This window comes from Schistocerca nitens, chromosome 2, assembly GCF_023898315.1.
Source record: "Schistocerca nitens isolate TAMUIC-IGC-003100 chromosome 2, iqSchNite1.1, whole genome shotgun sequence".
In the NCBI taxonomy this organism is placed as follows: domain Eukaryota; kingdom Metazoa; phylum Arthropoda; class Insecta; order Orthoptera; family Acrididae; genus Schistocerca; species Schistocerca nitens.
Window position 1 is genome coordinate 456,445,149 of NC_064615.1, and position 20,223 is coordinate 456,465,371.

Genomic DNA, 20,223 nt, shown 5'->3' on the forward strand with positions numbered 1-20,223 from the left:
GGATTTCCATGGGCTGCACATGATAGCAATCAAAGAGAGTTCAAAACTTGAAATAGAACGTTTCATTATCACTTAGTATATAAAAATATCTCCATCGTATTATGATCGTAAATCACCGTCAGTCACACAGAACATGTGCTCCAGCATCTTAAATCTAAAATAAAGTAAAACTGTCCTCAAACCACTGTAGTGTTTTACTGGGTCTTGATCTCATGGAACTGCTACATCTTTGCCTTCCTCGAAACCACGCTACAGTTTTAAAATCGTCGCTAGAGATAAGTGGTAACTGAGAGAAACATCGCATTTTGAATGTTATATCAGCATTTTCCTAATGCCTAAATTGTTGAATACACTCGCGCGCGCTGTGTGTGTGTGTGTGTGTGTGTGTGTGTGTGTGTGTGTGTGCGTTCGTGTTTGTGTATCTGTGTCACCAGCCGTTAGTTACTAACAAAGTCTTCACGCGGATTAGTAATTGTCAGAAACACTTCAGTAGATGTTGTAGTAAACAAACTGTTTCTCGCGATCGTGAGGGACAGGCCAATGATGAAGTGCTTGGAGTCCATTGTGACAGATGAAGGTTTGTCAAGCATTCAATAATTATAGTAGAGAGGGAAAGTTGCAACGCGAAAATTCCTGTGAAACATGGCAGAGCCGTACTATGGGTGTAATGGAACGTTCGCAACTGCTTGCGTATAGTGGAACGTAATGCAATGCAATGCAATGCAATGTAATGAAATGAGCAGTCTATAAAGAGCCGTTTTACATTATTTGCTTCACTGTACTCAGTGCTTCAAGTAAGTAAAATAATTCAGGCAATATCTGTGTGGAAATTCTCGATAGTAATGAAGCTTTATCGCTCTAACATCCATTGTTTTCAGATCTGCCTCAAGGTCAACTTCACCCTCACCCATTCCTCCATCTTTTTTCCGCTCCCTCTCCGTACTTCCAATCTCTTCTAGGCCAACTGGGTAATACATAAACAGCAAAAAATTAAAAAGAAAATGAGACGAAGCATTGCCCCTTTGCATGGGATACATCGACAACCTGGTTGCCAGATCTTCAGGTCCCTTACTGGTATAATTTATTATCCAATTCGTATAATTTATGGCCGTTATCACTACAATATATTGCACTGTTATTTACGACCAAATTTAGCATCCTCATAATTTATTTAAGAATTAGTATAAATTATGACTCAAAAATGGCTGAAGCATTGGAAACATAAAGAATTGTATGACATCACACTTAAAAATTTAAAAAATTAAACTAAAAAGTTAAAGATACCATAATCTGTTTTTCTAGGAACGCCGGCCGGTGTGGCCGAGTGGTTCTAGGCGCTTCAGTCTGGAACCGCGCGACCGCTACGGTCGTAGGTTCGAATCCTGCCTCGGGCATGGATGTGTGTGTGTGATGTCCTTAGGTTAGTTAGGTTTAAGTAGTTCTAAGTTCTAGGGGACTGATGACCTCCGATGTTAAGTCCCATAGTGCTCAGAGCCATTTGAACCATTTCTCTAGGAACGTTTGTGATATCTGTGTAGCACGATTGTGGTAAAAACCACACTGCACACATCTCCAGTATTACACTAACTGGGGACTTTTTTTTAAACAAGCGTATTTGTGTAGGAAAGTAGCTGACATGTATGCAGCAGTATTATGTTAAATGAACAGTTTCAGACATGACCAACAATACGTATAAAAATGACGGGAAATTCAAAAAACTCTGTACATTTACTTGGTAACAGCCCACCTAATACTGTTATTTAAATTACTAGAGTGATAAATGTAATGTGCTGTTATTTTTGAGGCATGTAACGGTAGTTAGGAAGCGAATGTCTGCAGCAGAGACCAACTAATTCATTATTCAGTTGGTTATATTTTACTGAATGGTGGCTATGAATGATTTTGATATTGTCCTTTTTAATTAGGGAAACCACATATAATCTATCAATTAGGTAGTGCACTTGCGCGAATTTATTTTGGTGGAAGTAATATGGTGCCCAGAACGTAATCTCTCGATTTTTCCAACAGTAAATTTTTCCAAATGGCATTCAATGCCTTTCTTGTAGGATCTACCACAAGAGTTTGTTTAGCATCTCCGTAATGAGTGTATGTACCCCGCTATGTGTATGCCTTTTCTATAATTGTGTCCAGATAGTGATTTGAGTCCAAAGAGCAATACTCAAAAATCGATCTTACAACTCCTTTATAAGCCACTTATTTCGTACATGGATTATATTTTCTTAAGATTCCTCTACGCCAGGCATATTCTTTTCCATTCATTTCGTTTTTATGTACTCATTCCACTTTAGATCGCTGTAGATGGCTATTTCCAGATGATTTACGATATTTACTGTTTCCTGTAAGTTGTCATCAATAGTGTAATAGTACAATACTGGGTCTCTTCGCCTTTTTCTGCGTTGTATATTACACTTACCTCAAATCAAAACCAACTCCGAGCCCCTATATCAATCATCAGTCTACTGTAGGTGAATTGCTGTCTTCTTTTCATAGACAACTACATCAACTGCAGGCAGCGTCATGGACGTTCGACATTATTCACTGGATCATTTATGTTGCTGCACCTGCTTTACATTTCAACAACTAATCAGTCATGTAACAATTTTGTCAGTAGTGGTTCAGCATCTGGTCCCTGTGTATTTTTTTACCACCATAGAGCAAATAAGTTATGACAGTAGCGCAACGTGTGGTTCGTAATCAAAATAGCTATTTGATAAATAGTAACACAGACAATTTTCATTTTGAGGCAAGATCGTTTCTTTTTCGTTTTTAGCAAATATCTGTTATCATACTTGCGTCTTACTGTAAGCAATCCATGACTGTTTTGTACACATACCATTACCCAGTACCCAAAAACACCAACTTAGGTTGTAGATTTAGTGGTCTGAATGGAGTGACACTCTTATTCTAGCTTGAGACATGTATTTCATCTTCGCACACTAAAGTTGTACGTACAGCAAAGCCCAAAATTATTTGGGACCTATTTATGGATTGTGTTCCATTATCAGAAATCTGCAATCGTAATTGTTTATTATGATAAGTAACCTGCTCAAATACAAGTAACATTGGTACATACTGGGGGAGAGAGTCTCTTGGGATGACAATCAGTAAAACAATGCGAAAATGTGTTAGTGGCCCCCTCCCATACAGGGAGAAATAATCGCCAGAATAGGGTAAGAGAAATCAGAGCTCACATTGAAAGACTTAGGCGTTTAATATGCTCTTTGTCCATTTTTTTTCTCTGTGTGATTCGAGGCTGGAATGGTTGCAATGTAGTCTGTGAATTCTAAGGCAAGTACTTGAATGTGAACTGCAGAGTAGTTTGCTTCAGTTGTTTTGCTGTAGTGCAGCGATTATGGCTTAAGTTGTCGCAGTTTTACTTACTTACCTGCAGTCGAGAATAGTATCTGACATCCTAAAAAATCTATTATGCGAATAGTTAGATATCATTGCTTTGATTACAGAATCACTGATTTCAACACAGAGTTTGTGGATTTTTCATAGAATTTCAAACAGTTGTGGTTTTAGAAATGCTTCCATATGATCTAAATTTGGCAAACCAGCGTAGCACCGATTTCTAGCAGCCATGTCTCCCACCCAGTGTGCATTTGTCAGAACTGCTTCATGTGGTGGGACACCCTCTGCTGGGGGCTGGAGTACTCGGACAGTGAACGCCATTTATGGAGGAACGGATGCCATATGATGGCTCTGCGTGTCGTGTCTGCTGGTGTTGCAACGGTGTAGCCATCATACAAGCAATTGTATACGTTAGCGTGATTGAAGTGGGTGATCGAAATAAATCAGACAATACGTCAATAATAATAAAAACCGCTAGCCTACAGTCCCATCCCACTACACACAGTGGTGTTAACACCGCATCTAAATGTTTAAATAGAAACGACATGACATATACACATACGATTAGGTAACCATCTTACTGACCTTATGAAAAATTCTCTGATATGCAGGTATTAACGTGCAATTTATAAATTCATGGTGGTTCTACTCATTTATCATACTAACAAGCCTTATATTCTGTTCTGTTCTTTGACATGTATACAATGGAGTTATTGTAATACAACAGTATGCATGTAGAATCTGGAAACCAATTTACCGAATCTTGGAAACGATGGAATCACTACATTTCACTACCACTCGTTTGTTTAAGTGGATACGTTGCACGTAAAATACATGGGGCTCGATTAAACAGACTCCAACACTATTATCATTTGGTAACGGTATTGCATGTCTTATAAATAGAGGTTAAACAAACGCCAATACATGGGGAACGATTGAAATGCTTAACAAAAGCAAGGCTAAATAAAAATCTAATTACAAAGTGTCACAAAATGTGTCCCTCCAATAAAGCAATCGTTGACAGGTAGGCAAAGTATTCCTGGACAGTTTAACTTCCCTCCCTATTAAATTGAAGTTAAATTATTATGACCGAATAGAATCTGGTTACTTGAATGGAAACATTCGGGCTAGAGTAGTTGCTTCTATAATATTTTAACACAAATATCAAGAACACTCCCAGGTATTAATTTAATTGCTATTTGAATTCTCAGGTCTGTAAAGCAAAATGATTAATGGTATGTAGAAGGCAGTTATAGTTCGTAGCCATACTCTATTTGCCTCTCGACGTCGAAGCCAACAGCTGAAATAAAATTTATTTCTTTCTGCGGAATTCCGGCGATCGTCGACTCTGAAAATTGTCGGAGGTACAATCGTACGCCGCGGGGATGCCGTCTTGGGTGCTATGACATACTGACTCTGTAGCATGGAAATCAGTGTCCAAGTTGTGTATTAATTTCGATAAAAGTCCAGCAATTAATCTCTCAAAATAGAGCATAAACGAACTTGGTGCACGCTTTACTCATTTCCCAGGATACAAAGTTCCCTAAGAGTTACGACTCATCAAATAATGTCCCGAGCCACTGACAAGCGAGAAGGTAAGCGAGAAGGCCATCAAATTCCCAGACATGAACATATTTCGGAAGTCTTGCAACGTGCTGTTCAGAAGAGATTTCCTCCTCCTCATACTCTTATGGATTTATGGACAGCCCAGTTCCCTCCAGCACAACTTTACATATTAGTCAAGTCTATGCCACATCGTGTTGCGGCATTTCTGAGTCTCGCGGGAGCCTTACACGATATTAAACAGGTCTACCAGCTTCTTTGGCTCCTTAGTGTATTAATTAAAGTAGGCGTATTTCGTATCATCTCCCTCTTATATCTAGTGTTTACGTTAATGCAACACATACAGACTAAGGAACTTTAATTACAGTTGTTATGTTACGGACGGTTTGTGTGGTAACAGACTATTCCCATGCTATTTATCCTACTGAAGCCTCAAGTCGGTAGTAGGTTGGTAGAGTATGCAAGTGGCCTCTGGCGTGCTATTAGCACATCGCAAATCATTTCTTACCAGATGGGACAGGTCTAAACGTCTTAACTATAGTAATCCACATGGAACGAATTTTTTAGTTTCTTGCTGGTCGGTGTGTCCGAGCGGTTCTAGGAACCTCAGTCTGGAACCGCGCGACCGCTACGGTCGCAGGTTCGAATCCTGCCTCGGGCTTGGATGTGTGTGATGTCCTTAGGTTAGTTAGGTTGAAGTAGTTCTAAGTTATAGGGGCTGATGACCTCAGATGTTAAGTCCCATAGTGCTCAGAGCCATTTGAACTATGTTTTTTTAGTTTCTTAATCCTCTGGCAGACAGTATACTTCGACAAACAGTGGTATTGCGGAGACGCATGTGTGACAGTTTTATTGGTTTCACAATAAAATCAGGACTCTTATTTTATGATAATGATCATTTCTGCCTATGTATGTCGATGTCAAACTATTATCGAATTTGGAGAACAAAGTTGGTGGTTGAATTTGGTGAAATGATCTCGCCGCAACGAAAAACGTCTCGTACATCTACATGGATACTCTGCAAATCAAATTCAAGTGCCTGGCAGAGGGTTCATCGAACCACCTTCACAATTCTCTATTACTCCAATCTCGTATGTTTCCGTACGAGCTCAGATTTCCCTTATTTTATATTGGTGATCGTTCCTCCCTATGTGAGTCGGTGTCAACAAAATATTTTCGCATTCGGAGGAGAAAGTTGGTGATTGGAATTTCGTGAGAAGATTCCGTCACAACGAAAAACGCCTTTCTTTTAATGACGTCCATCCCAAATCCTGTATCATTTCTGTGACACTCTCTCCCATATTTCGCGATAATACAAAATGTGCTGCCTTTCTTTGAACTTTTTCGATGTACTCCGTCAGTCCTATCTGGTAAGGATCCCACACTGCACAGCAGTATTCTAAAAGACGACGGACAAGCGTAGTGTAGGCAGTCTACTTAGTAGGTCTGTTACATTTTCTAAGCGTCCTGCCAACAAAACGCAGTCCTTGGTTAGCCTTCTCCACAACATTTTCTATGTGTTCCTTCCAATTTAAGTTGTTCGTTATTATAATACCTAGGTATTTAGTTGAATTTACGGCTTTTAGATTAGACTGATTTATCGCGTAACCGAAGTTTAACGAGTTCCTTGTAGCACTCATGTGGATGACCTCACACTTTTCGTTATTCAAGGTCAACTGCTACTTTTTGCACCATTCGTGTATTTCTTCTAAATCATTTTGCAGTTTATTTGTATTTTCTCATGACTTTATTAGTTGATAAACAACTGAAAACGGCTGCTCAGATTGTCTCCCAAATATCGTTTATATATATAAGGAACAGCAAAGGGCTTATAACACTACCTTGGGGAACACCTGAAATAACTCCTGTTTTACTCGATGACTTTCCGTCAATTACTACGAACTGTGACCTCTCTGACAGGAAATCACAGATCCACTCACATAACTGAGACGATATTCCATAAGCACGCAATTTCACTACGAGCCGCTTGTATGGTACAGTGTCAAAAGCCTTCCGGAAATCCAGAAATACGGAATCGATCTGAAATCCCTTGTCAATAGCACTCAGCACTTCATGTTAATGAAGAGCTAGTTATGTTTCACAAGAACGATGTTTTCTAAACCCATATTGGCTCTGAGCACTATGGGACTTAACAGCTGAGGTCATCAGTCCCCTAGAACTTAGAACTACTTAAACCTAACTAACCTAAGGACGTCACACACATCCATGCCCGAGGCAGGATTCGAACCTGCGACCGTAGCGGTCGCGCGGTTCCAGACTGAAGCGCCTATAACCGCTCGGTCACCCCGGCCGGCAAACCCATATTGACTGTGTGTCAATAGACCGTTTTCTTATAGGTAATTCATTATGTTCGAACACAATATATGTTCCAAAATCCTGCTGCATATCGACGTTGACGATATGGGCCTGTAATTTAGTGGATTACTCCTACTACCTTTCTTGAATGTTGGTGTGACCTGTGCAATTTCCCAGTTTTTGGGTACGGATCTTTCGTCGAGCGAACGGTTGTGTATCATTGTTAAGTATAGAGCTTTGCATCAGCATACTCCGAAGGAAACCTAATTAGTATACAGTCTGGACCAGAAGACTTGGTTTTATTAAGTGATTTAAGTTGCTTCACTACTCCGAGGATATTTGCTTGTACGTTACTCATGTTGGCAGCTGTTCTCGATTGGAATTCTGGAATATTTACTTCGTCTTCTTTTGTGAAGGCATTTAGGAAAGCTGTGTTCAGTAACTCTGCTTTGGCAGCACTGTCTTCGATAGTGTCTCCATTGCTATCGTGCAGAGAAGGCATTGATTGTTTCTTGCCGTTAACATACTTCACATACGACCAGAATCTCTCTGAATTTTCTTCCAGGTTTTGAGGCAAAGTTTTGTTGTGGAAACTGTTATAAGCATCTCGCATTGAAGTTCGCGCTAAATTTCGAGCTTCTGCAAAATATTGCCAATCTTGGGAATTTCGCATCTGCTTAAATTTGGCATGTTTGTTTCATTGTTTCTGGAACAGTGGTCTAACCCGTTTTGTGTACCAAGGAGGATCAGCTTCGTCGTTTGTTAATGTATTTGGTATAAATCACTCAATTGCTGCCGATACTATTACTTTGAATCCAAACCACATCTGGTCTACACTTATATTATTTATTTGGAATGAGTGGAGATTGTGTCTCAGGAAGATGTCAAGTGAATTTTTATCAGCTTTTTTGAATAGGTATATTTTTCGCTTATTTTTCGAGAATTTGGGGATTACAATATTCAATCTTGCTACGACAGCCCTGTGTTCACTAATCCCTGAATCGGTTTTGATGCTAGTTATTAGCTCAGGATTATTTGTTGCTAAGAGGTCAAGTGTGTTTTCACAACCGTTTACTATTCTCGTGGGATCATGAACTAACTGCTCGAAATAATTTTCAGAGAATGCATTTAGCATAATTTCGGATGATATTTTATGCTTACCTCCGGAATTAAACATATATTTTCGCCAATATATCGAGGGTAAATTAAAGTCATCACCAACTACTATCATATGAGTCGGATACGTCTTTGAAATCAAACTCAAGTTTGTTTTAATGGCTGCCACTGCAGCTCGCTTATCGTATCCTTGACACTCTGTCCCCCGTTTTGAGTTAGTACAAAACGGGTTATCCTTCTTTGAGCTTTTCTGTGTCTGTCAATTGTATCTGGTTAGGGTCCCATACTGCACAACAATACTCCAGAAGACGACGGAGAAGCGTAGTGTTGGCAGTCCCTTTAGTAGACCTGTTGCATCTTTTAGGTATGTTGGCAGTAAAGTATACTCTTTGGTTCTCCTTCCTGACAACATTATGCGATAAAGTTGTTTGACAATGTAAGTCCAAAGTTTTGAGTTGGACTGACAACCTTCATAATTATGTGATTGACAGTGTAACCGAAATTTAGAGGATTCCTTTTACTACTCGTGTGGATCATTTCACAATTTTCATTACTTAGAGCCAATTGCCACTGTTTCCACCAGACAGATATGTTGCCTAATTATATTGCAATCGGTTTTAATCTTCTGGGGACCTCACTATAGTAAAAGAAAGCATTACCTGCAAATAATCTAGGAAAGCTTCTCAGAGTGCCTCCTAAATCCTATACGCATGTAGAACCGGAACAGCAGAGGGTCTGTAACACTTCCTTGGGGAACACCAGATATTACTTCTATTTTAATTGATTATTTTCCGTCAGTTACTGCAAGTTGTGACCTATGCGACAGGATATCACGAATCCAGCCTCATAAGTGTCATGATACTACGTATCTATACAATTTAAAGGTCGCTTGTGAGGACACATGTGAAAAACCTCTTGGAAATCAAGAAAAACGGACTCCGTTTCAGATCTCTTATTAACAGCACTCAGTACTTCCCTTGAATTAAGAGCTAGTTGCGTTTCACAAGGACAATAGCTTCTGAATTGGTGTTATGTCTCAACAGATCATTTTCTTTGAAGTAGTTTGTAATGTTCGAACAGTATACATTCCAAAATCCTACTGCAAATCTTCATCTGGGATATGGACCTCTAATTTAGCGGATATTAGAAAAATCCGCTGAATTAGAGGTCCATATCCCAGATGAAGATTTGCAGTAGGATTTTGGAAATGAAATTATTCATTTCTTGAGTACTGGTGCGAACTGTGCAACTTTTCAGTCTTTAAGTATGGATCATTTCTTGATCTAGAAGTTGTATATGTTTGCTACATGTGGAACTGTTATATATGCGTACTCTGAAAGTAAACCAAACATGTGACGTATAGCAATGCACAATAATTTACATGATACTTCAGACGTGAGAGACATGGAAGGTAAGTAGATCTTTTGGATATTCTGTATAATTTATATTGCATTAGGGGTACACAGTAACAAATCCTATAGTACTCGTAGACTTCGTAAAACAATATAGTTACTATATGCACCCAAAGGATGTAGCTGCCGCCTTTGTTGTTTTTGTGGTATACCGCACGTCAACATTCTCTGTCGAGACAGATAATACCTAGATAGAGCAACTATTAATATGATGTTTTTGATTACACCATAGTCTTAACTGTTCCTAACAAAAATTGACTAGCATTAGATATCATGAGTTCAGAGTCAAAATGAGATTTGGCAGATTTAAATCAGCACACCACAAACATTTGCCGGTGTAGACAGCCTTACACAAAGAAAATATCATTTTATATCCAGAAGAGTTCGATTGTTAAGACATTCAGACCAGTACTGCACAGTTCTATATCATTTGGTAACAGGTGTTTTGCACTGTGAGAATAGCAAACCTGAGACTACCTATTCACTGTCCATTGACCTAGTAATGATTTGAGTTTGAGTGTGATGTATAGCATGGGAAATATACGATTCTATTAACACATAAACCCTCCATAACATTGTAATTATAACTCGTTGTCCACACCCATTTATCTGAATCTGTTACAATATCCCATTTAGTAATATTACACTGAATTAGAGGTATACTTATGAAACGTGCTACACAGGGAAAGTAATAGAAATTTGCAATAGAATATGTGGAGCTTTAATGTAAACACTAGACATAAGTGGAAGATGATATCATATGTGTATACTTTAACAAATGTATGACACTAAAAAATAATCTCCATATGTGGAGCTTTAATGTAAACACTAGATATAAGAGGAAGATGACATCACATATGTATACTTTAACAAATGTATGACACTAAAAAATAATCTCCATATTCCGCAAAAATGTACAGTACAACATGATAGCGGAAAAAGAGATATATTTTTAATATGTTTAACGTTACATTCGTGCAAGACTGTCGATTTGCACATTTATTTTATATCACTGTAGGTTGCACTGAAACAACATAGCAATGGTAAATGCACGATTTTAAAAAAAATTCAGTGTCACCCTGTTTCTTTACAAAATATAGTCCTTATTGTCTTTATAAGCAAAGGAATCAATGCCAAGGTTGCAAAGCTCGATAATAATAAAGCAACAGTGATTTACATTGGTTCCTGTAACTACTATGGAAAAGTTGCATAGTTCGCAACACTGATCTCTGACCTAAAACTTGACAAAGGACATGTTTTGTAATGTCAGCACACTCTGTGGATGCTCTGCTCACCAGTCAAAGATTCCTGTATGGGAGACTTACGTTTTATAATAATTTGCAATTAGATTTGCCTATGTTAAGAGTTACCCAAGGTTCTGGAAATATTGGCTTTCATTTAGTCTCTATTGATAAGATCGGTTAGATGGTTGCCAAATCTCAAATATTACTGGAGTATGTAACATTAAAGTTATCCATTTTAGCAAACGAATAGTCGTTAAATAAAGTGGTTCCACCGTCTTTAAAACCTGGCACACAGCTTTCCAGCTTCTAGATGTATTACTCTTATAGTGGACGCATTGCAGAACACAGGACATAATACTGCTTATTAGTACGATAAAAGCCTAGCAGCATCATAAAGTTATAAATACCAGCTCTAATATTTTTTTTAGTCAGGAAGGCGTATATCAAGCCATCTTTATTATACCAGTTACGTGGTTACCTAATAGTAAGTGTCTAAGTGGTGTTAGCGTCACTATGTATTATAGGATGGGAGGGTAGGCTAGCGTTTTACTCAAGGATTGGGGTACCACTTTTCCATATCGATGTTTTATTTCAATTATACGAACATCTGCAGTACACTGATGATCGTATCATTGACTGCCATGCCAGCAGGCACGTCACGCAGTCATGATGTTGCGTCTTATTGTTCCACCAGCGGCGCTCATTGTCTAACTGCTCTATCGCTGAGTGCGCCATCCTGTGCTATGAGCGTACTCACCCGAAGCAAACACAGGCATGAGATGCACACTGGGTAGAACGCATAGCTATTAGAAAGCGATGCCATTTTTGGTTCGCTAAATTTTGATCTAAGTTAAGGCCTCCAGTTAGAACGCTGAATCATTGCTAAAGGCAGAATTGTTTCAAAATCTAAAAGAAAAATCTGTGAATGCTTTGTTGAAATTAGTCACTTTGCAACGAATACAATGAAATTTGTGTCAACATCGATTCATATAACAGATTCTTTAAGGATCTCTCACATTATTCTAGGTTTCATAAAAGTAAACAAAATTGTGGCAGTTGATTCTATACATCACGATGTTACAGCAAAACAGCCATAGCAAACTACTCTGTGGCTCACATCCAAGTGCCTACCGTAGGATTCATAGATCATTTCTCAACCATTCGACTCTCGAATACCACATGGGAGAAGATGAACAAAGAAATAGCAAACACCTAAATCTTTCGCATGAGCTCTGATTTTTCTAATTCTGTTATGATGACTTTTCTCCCTATGTATGAGGGAGATACAAAAATATTTTTGCATTGTTCTGTTGACTGTTATCCTATGACACTCTCTCCCCCTGTATTGACGTATGTTATTTATACACGAGGAGGTTGCTTAACATAATACCCAAGTATTACAATCTCAGATACACTGGCGCTTTTTAATATATATGTACAATGATGCATTATGGCTGTCAAACTACGATGTTCCAATTTCGTACGTATGCAACATTAAATTTACTGCCTAAGTAGGTGTTTCGGAGTGGTGAGTAATGGTATACATAAAAAACAGGTTCAGAGTGTTTACCACATAAATATAGTTACAGATTTCTGATTCCAAACGAAAATAATTCGACCTTGTATTCAAATAAAAATTGTCTACATGAAATGAAAAATGAAATGAGCATATGGCATTGTTGGCCGGGAGGCTCGATCCGGGGAAGTTCGTCCGCCAAGTACAAGTCTTGTTGCAGTCGACGCCAAATTTGGCGATTTGTGTGCCCGTGATGAGGATGAAATAATGATGGGGACAACACAATACCCAGTCCACGAGCGGAGAAAATCTCCCACCCGGCCGCGTATCGAACCCGGGCTCGCTTGCATGGGAGGCATCACGTTACCGCCTTTTTTTTTTTTCATTTTGTTCGATGTCGTTCATTACATTTGTTCGGGGCGGACGTCCCATAACACCCATTCAAGTTCATTGTTGATTCGTTCACTCAGTTTTTTTCTTACAGAGGGCAGCTAACCCTCTGACTGGACAGGCCGAGCTACCGTGCCTGCAAGCACCGAGCTAAGCGGGCAGACATTGTATACATTATAAATCATCGGAATACATAATATTCCGGGTAAAAAGCACACAAAACGCTGGTGTCTCCACTTATTTATTCTGTAGCAGTTAAAAAACCATGGGATTTGAACTACAGTTGATAAAGTGCTTACTGTTGATGAAGTGACTGATCAGTTGTGGCTGACATGCAAAGAAGACATGGCAACACTAATGATCCAGTGGACAATGTCAGAAGTTAAGTGAAGATGATTGCAGTTGATTCTGTTGCCTGTAACATGAAAGTGGCAATGAAGAAGATAGCAGTGCCAGAAGACTGAGTCAAATTGCAAAGGATTGATGACTGGACCATAGAATTTAAATGATGCTTCTTCCTGTGAGATGTCCAGCAAAATTAGACACTTGAAATTATTACAAGTCCTCTAAAATATTAAGGGCATGTCACTGTGCCTCTGAGTGATGCCTATGTAAACTCCAGAATGGTCCTACGATGCCTATGGAGCCTAAGTGACGGAGACGACGGACGAACACTGCAGTCTGTAGACTCGGCGGTAACTGGAGAATGTTCACGACTCGGTGAACTGAAGAGAACTGTCCGCCGAAGCTCAGTGCTTCGATATTTAACGAGGTATAGATCAATCTCTATCCATACACGTGAAGCCGATGGGCTGGCAGCCGCGGCTCCTGGTGGACCTCGGTACAGTCCGTACAGCCAACCCACACGGTTGCTGCGCTACAAGTGTTCTGAGCGCGGCTTCTCGATTGTGGTGCGATACTGTCTGGAGTCGTGAGTACCGTCACCACACTCTTAGCCCTAATGTTATAATCAAGTGAAATCATTAGGTTCCAAAGATCTTTCCAAGTCGCAAATATGTAATGTATACATGTAGACTGAAGCGACGAATGAGAATTTGCACTAAATCCGGGATTCGGACCCAGGTCTCCTGCTGACTAGGCAACTGTGCTATGGCACCCTGGCGCAGTGGCTCTGCATGACTACACGTGCTCTCCTGGGAGGGAGGCCCACAAATTTTCATTTGTCACTTCCGTCCGCAGATACGTATCTAATGTTTCAGTTACGTGAGTAAAAATACTTCAATATTCTTATGTAAGAGGTTCTAATTTTTTTATACTAAAATAATTTTAGAAAAAATTTCATATCATTGGATGTCTCAGGATTGTAATTATTTCTTGATTTATTGTTATGCAGCGTTCACCTGAAGATATGTGGCTCTTAATGCTATAAAACGAGTAGTTATCTAAAAATAATTGCATTAATACAGCTGAAGCGGTGTATTAATACCCAAAATATAGACATCAACGATATCACCGATTCAGCAGGGATTGGTGTTAAATTATGGAATTATTCTGCACCACACAGTCTAAGGTGGCATGTGGATACCACGCATCTAATAGCATCTGTCGAGGAAAGGGAACTTTCTGTGCATTTAACAGTTATCTATTTTGTAATTCTCCAGCTCCATCTCTGTGAGACAGGGTGTCAAGGCGAAGCTACTATTTCTCCTACGTGGGAACAACAATGTGGCAGCAAGATTCACAGAATATTGTGTTAGTAACGTTTAAAATGCAGAGACAAGAAACTAGTCTCGGAATTCCATATGGCGATGTCCAAACAACTCTGCACAGACAGGCAAACAGCCGAAAATCCTGTACACATGTTACCTAAAATCTCTAAGCTACAATTCTTTAACTATGGTCGAGGAAAAATATATGGCGGCCATTCCAGTAATAAACTGAATAATAAATCAGTGAGTCTCTACTGCAGACATTCGCTTCCTAATTTCCTTCATAAGATATCTCCATAATAACCGCACATTCTGTTTATCACACCAGTTGTATTAATAACAGTATTGAGAGGGCTGTCACCCTTTAACTGTACAGAGTTTGAGATCAGTTCCTTAACCTGAATTAACAGAGCTCTTCGTTAAAACTGTGTACAGTGGAAGGTGGATAGAGTAAAGAGTTTTAGTAAATTGTACAGCTGGTGTAAAAACTGCATTTATTGCACAACCAAACCCTCTTATAGGAGTTCTAATTTCTCTCAAAGTATCTCTAGATTGTGCTGCCATTTGACGGCGGGATGTGGAACGAAGTATATGCCGTTTCTGCGAGCATCTGGACATGAGCTGAGTGATGCAATCCGGACACATCTGCATGCAAAGGTTGTGGGTGTTACAAGGATGTAGGACTACTTGATATGGTGTGGTCACACCTGGCTGGGAACATCTCACGAGAAGATATCAGGTCTGTTGCAACAGACTGGCTCCTAGACACGTAGTGGTGCTCACAGCAAGCGGTACGCGGCCGACCCATATGGCATGCATTACCTTGCAGGGTCAGGGCTGGGGCCAATGGTAGTGTCGGGCCTGTGAGGGGAGGCAAGTGGCACACTACACTGTGATGTGTGAATCTTACTTGGGATGAACTTTGTTACACACGCTTAAGAGATTCTCCTTACTTTTTTGTGGTTTAAGTACAGACACTAGTCCATACCTCTCACAGTTCTATCTTAGTACCGGAAACTTTTCTAAATAGATAAACCATACTATCTTATTTGCATTTTTTGTTTTATTTTTGCATTTTGGGTCATTTTAAACTTGGCACATTGGTTATCTCTGCATCTTGGTTATCTCTGCCTGGTTATCTCTGCAGCTTGTTCTTTCAGTAAAATACTGCTATATACACCACAGAAATCTTCCTACATAAATAGACTTGGATTGTATTTAACTTCCCAGCTTTGTATAATGCTGACGCAGTGCACAGCATTCTTTTTGACATAACACTGCTACACATGTCAGAAACATTCCTAAGTAAACAGACCATGCTATCATACGCAATTTTTTTTTAATTTTGAAATGTGAGGTCATACAACGCTTTATACATCGGACATCATGGTGACCTTCAGCCATATTTGGGTAGCATGTTATACTAATTGGGTAATAAATTATAGTGATAAGGTCAATAAATTCTACACGATAGGAAAATTAATTATAGTTGGAAGGGTCCCAGAAATCTGCCTTCTTACTCCAACCAATAGAATAATGCCCCATGTCACTTATTTTTAATTTCCCATAGATTAGCCAGTTGGCCTAGACTAGAGGGAGAGGGAGGGGCAAGGGATGGTAGGTTGGAGAGTAGCCTTCACCTAGAGCTTGTAGGAGATCTGAAATGATCTTTGGACTGTTATAGATGCACTACTCTCGATTGGCTCATTTTTCCCTCACTTCCTAAGTAACATTTCTGGTACGCAGAATGAATAATGGTCCATGTTTTGATATTTTAATTGTATTTGCCCTTTTGTACGCCTGAAACTCAGTGAAAAATATGGCGGAAACTTCCTTGCAAGTAATTTCTTATTATAAAGTTTTCAGTTTACTTCCAGAGGAAATTTAATTGTTGAATATACTATGAATTGTCACATGTACTGTGTTCTACCATAACATTTAACCAGAAACAGTACTCATAACATCGTATTACACGTTCATAAGACGACAGGCTTATCCAGAAAGACAAATGTTAAATTGTAGAGCACAGGCAAAAGTTGTCCTAGATTATCACTTACGATTTCATTATCAGTGAAACCAACGAGATATGTTTACAACCGAAAGGAGCGTTCTGTAGGGCACTACGATTCAGCCTGCAGGCTTGGGAAATGTGCAATTTCTTCAAAAGAGGAGCAGCCGTTGAATCGTATCAGTTCGTCTCAATGAGACCTTTTTTTGCTCTCACTTCGTACCTTTATATATACTAATTAAAATCATATATGAATTCAAGGTTCGGAATGTTATTTCAGATCGAATGCAAGGAATCACTGCAACGTGACTGGAGTGATACGGGGTGACTGAAGACTGACGTCATGGACTCAAAGGTATACATATCCAACCCCAACCCGAAGGCTACAGCGAACCCGGTCTCAAAGCTCTTCGTGTGGTAAGCAAACTTAACGTTTTGTATACTTCTGCATAATAATGGATTAAGATGCTGAAATGCTTGAATGGAGAAGTTTCTATGTTTTCCTAATGCAAATTCTTTATTTTTGCATCCAGTATTTGCTTAACTCTACCAGAAGATAGAAATATATTTGTCTCAGATATTTCTTATATCATGATTGCCTTATTCCAACCGAAGGGAGTTCAATATAGGTTTCTATTGCGTCATCTTGATGGTCCTGCGACATAATCACTCCGTTTTCCAGTGGATTCTTAGGATATCCTAGGCAGTATACCTTGTATAAAGTCACTGTTTGATTCTTACGTGCTATGAGAGGTGGCTTTGAAAACTAATTTCTCACCATACTTTCGCGTTAAGGACGCTATAGTTGGTAAATTAACAATGCGCTGACAATCCATGAACGGTTGTTCACCTTAGCATCTAAAGATATAGTTGTCTAATTAGCCCCTATCTCCCCGATCTTTGTGATTAATTACATAATTAGGATCGATCTTTGCGTCAGTTTCGCGATCAGAATTAATAAAGTACACTAACCAAACCTTCCTCTCCCGCATCTGGACGGTTTCCATGTGTTGGGCGAGAGAACTTGGGCTTTCCATTCAGTAGAATCATGGTTCGAGTCCCAGAAAGGGCACCGCCATTTTTTATTTCCAGTCAACGCCTCTGGTGGTCTACTTGTGTTAGGGGGGTGCAATTGGGCTTTCTGCCCAGGAACACCAGGGTTCGAGTACTGGAAATGGTACTGCCAATTTTAATTTCCCACCGATTCCCGGGTGGTGGATGGAGTGGTATGTCAGCACAGTCCTGGGACAAAGAAATTCCCGCCAGAATTCGGAATTGCTGCCAAAATTCGAAATTCCCGCCAGTAGGGTATGTTGTTGGAGGAGGAGGGGTGAGGGAGGGAAGACGGAGGGGCTGGGGCACACGTGCAGGCTGAGGAAAACACGTGACATCATCTGGGGCCGAGGGTGGGAGTGGTCTGGGCTGGGGTTGGGCGGGGGCGGAGGTGATTAATTGATCAGTTTAATTAATTTGCATATCAATTTGATATCAAAATTGCACCTAGAACCCCATCTGCCTACTACTTACACACATAGCACATACAATTCTACGAAAAAATATTTATATTAAACTAAACCTATTGCCCAAATGAGATGACCACAAATAATTTATCATACTGAATTGATCGAAATTGTTTTATCCTAGAAACGTGCACCATCTTCTAACCTCCATGCACCAAAGTTGTGCCTTCATTTCTCGACCCCAACACACCAAACATTTATCTCCTTTTCTCTTTGTTTATTATGGGATCATTTGTTCCCACAAATTTCATAATAACATAAGACTAACTTCACAATAAATCTTATAAACAACACCTAAGGATATATATATTTAAGTCTGAACCTATACCACAATTCTTATTTCCCAACATACAGTCGTGGCATCATTACATTTCGCAATAAATTGTTGTTCAGTGAGAATATCTTTTAAATTTCACTTGCCGCCCCTTTCTCTCCTGCTGGAAATCGAGTCATTTTTCTTCGCAGCTCAGTGATTTATCATTCCTACTTGCAAAATTCTTATTTCTCATCATAAACATTAGTCTCTGTAATAAGCTTCTCATTTTCAATTATTTTCCTTTCCGAACATATTTCCTTTAATAATTCATTTTCCTGAGGTCATCAGTCCCGTACAACTCAGAAATACCTAAACCTAACTAACCCAAAGACATCACACACATCCATGCCCGAGGCAGGATTCGAACCTGCGACCGTAGCAGTCACGCGGTTCCGGACTGAAGTGCCTGGAACCGCTCGGCCACAGCGGCCGGCTCGCTTTCAAAGTTCCTACTTTTATCTAAAGTATTCATGTACACACATCTACTACTAAAAAACCTTCAACTTCACAGTCCCCCTTAAACAAATCATCAAAAGTCCTTTTCCCCACTTTCATCTTTTCTTCTCTCAAGTTTTCTAACACTTTATGTTTATTATCCTCCCACTAAAAATGAATAAAGGCTTAGCGCATTAAGCAGCATGACCTCCCGTCTACCACATTATATTCACATTCATCTGACGACATTTAATCAGAGTTAGTGTCTTCATAAAGAGCTGTCGGATCACCTCCCTCTATAGAAATAAAAACACAGATTTCCTCCTTCGAAATATTTATCTCAACATCCTCATACATAACCTCATTACCTGATTATCACCTTCAACTGCCGCTAGCAGTAATTCAACTACCTTCACAGATGCGACATTAATTTCGTCTTCAGTTGAAGGGCCTATCGCATTGCCACTTTCTTTGACAACAAACACCAGTCTGTTTTCAGTGACATTCTATCGTAAGACACAACTTCGTCATACTCGATTGGAATTTCCCTGACACTAGAATTCTAACAATTTGGGGTTCACCTCTGCCTCTGTTTCCGATACAAAAATTTCCACCCAACATAAATCATTGCCATCATTTTGTTCCCGCGAACTGAATAAAATGTCTAGCCCCACTGCCTCAAAATCTAAATTTAAATTAGTTCCTTAGTCTTTAGTGCGCTCTTTTTTCTTTTTTTGTGCTGCTTCCAGCTGCTTCAGAATTCCTAATCACTTTTAATGACATCCATCTGCCATAATACGGGCCCTCATCCCCACATCCGCGTACCCTTTAACCGATTTGACGTCCTTTGCATCTGTTTCATCAGAAATTTATTTTTACATTTGGATCTGAATCGTGGCACATCTTAGTTACCGGAGTTCCTATTTTGAATTTGCGGTCTGTGAATCGCAGGTATCTAGAACCTCTGATTTTGATAATGTTGAAAATTGTTATGGTTATTGCCTCACAGAAATTATAATTATGATAGTGGTGAGAATTATTATTATTATTCTGGTTGTAATTTAGGAAATCATTTTGATGAGTATGTTGGATTCTGTTCCTCAGCCTGTTATAAAATTTCTAAGGCTTGTATCTTAGTCCGCCGAGTTTGCTGAACTATGCACATGATCCCATTGTAAATGATCTGGAAATCGTCTTATGAGCTTTGTAATCTGTCATAAAACCCGACAGCAAATTTATGAGCATTAATTTTAAATGTTTTTGCACATAAAATTCCCTCAAAGAGGAGCATTCCAGTAATTTGGCTTGTCTATAAATTAATTTTAAAGCTGTGTTTTGTTCG

General features: G+C 39.3%; 1 protein-coding gene across 1 annotated transcript in view; it reads left to right on the plus strand.

Moving 5' to 3' along the window:
- The window catches only part of LOC126236340 (ATP-binding cassette sub-family C member 4-like), a 218,559-nt gene that overhangs the window by 12,518 nt on the left and 185,818 nt on the right, over window positions 1-20,223 (plus strand). The window contains exon 2 of the mRNA XM_049945566.1: window positions 16,891-17,027. Coding sequence (XP_049801523.1) covers window positions 16,954-17,027 — 74 coding nt within the window. The 5' untranslated portion in view covers window positions 16,891-16,953. The remainder of the gene's footprint in view (window positions 1-16,890; window positions 17,028-20,223) is intronic.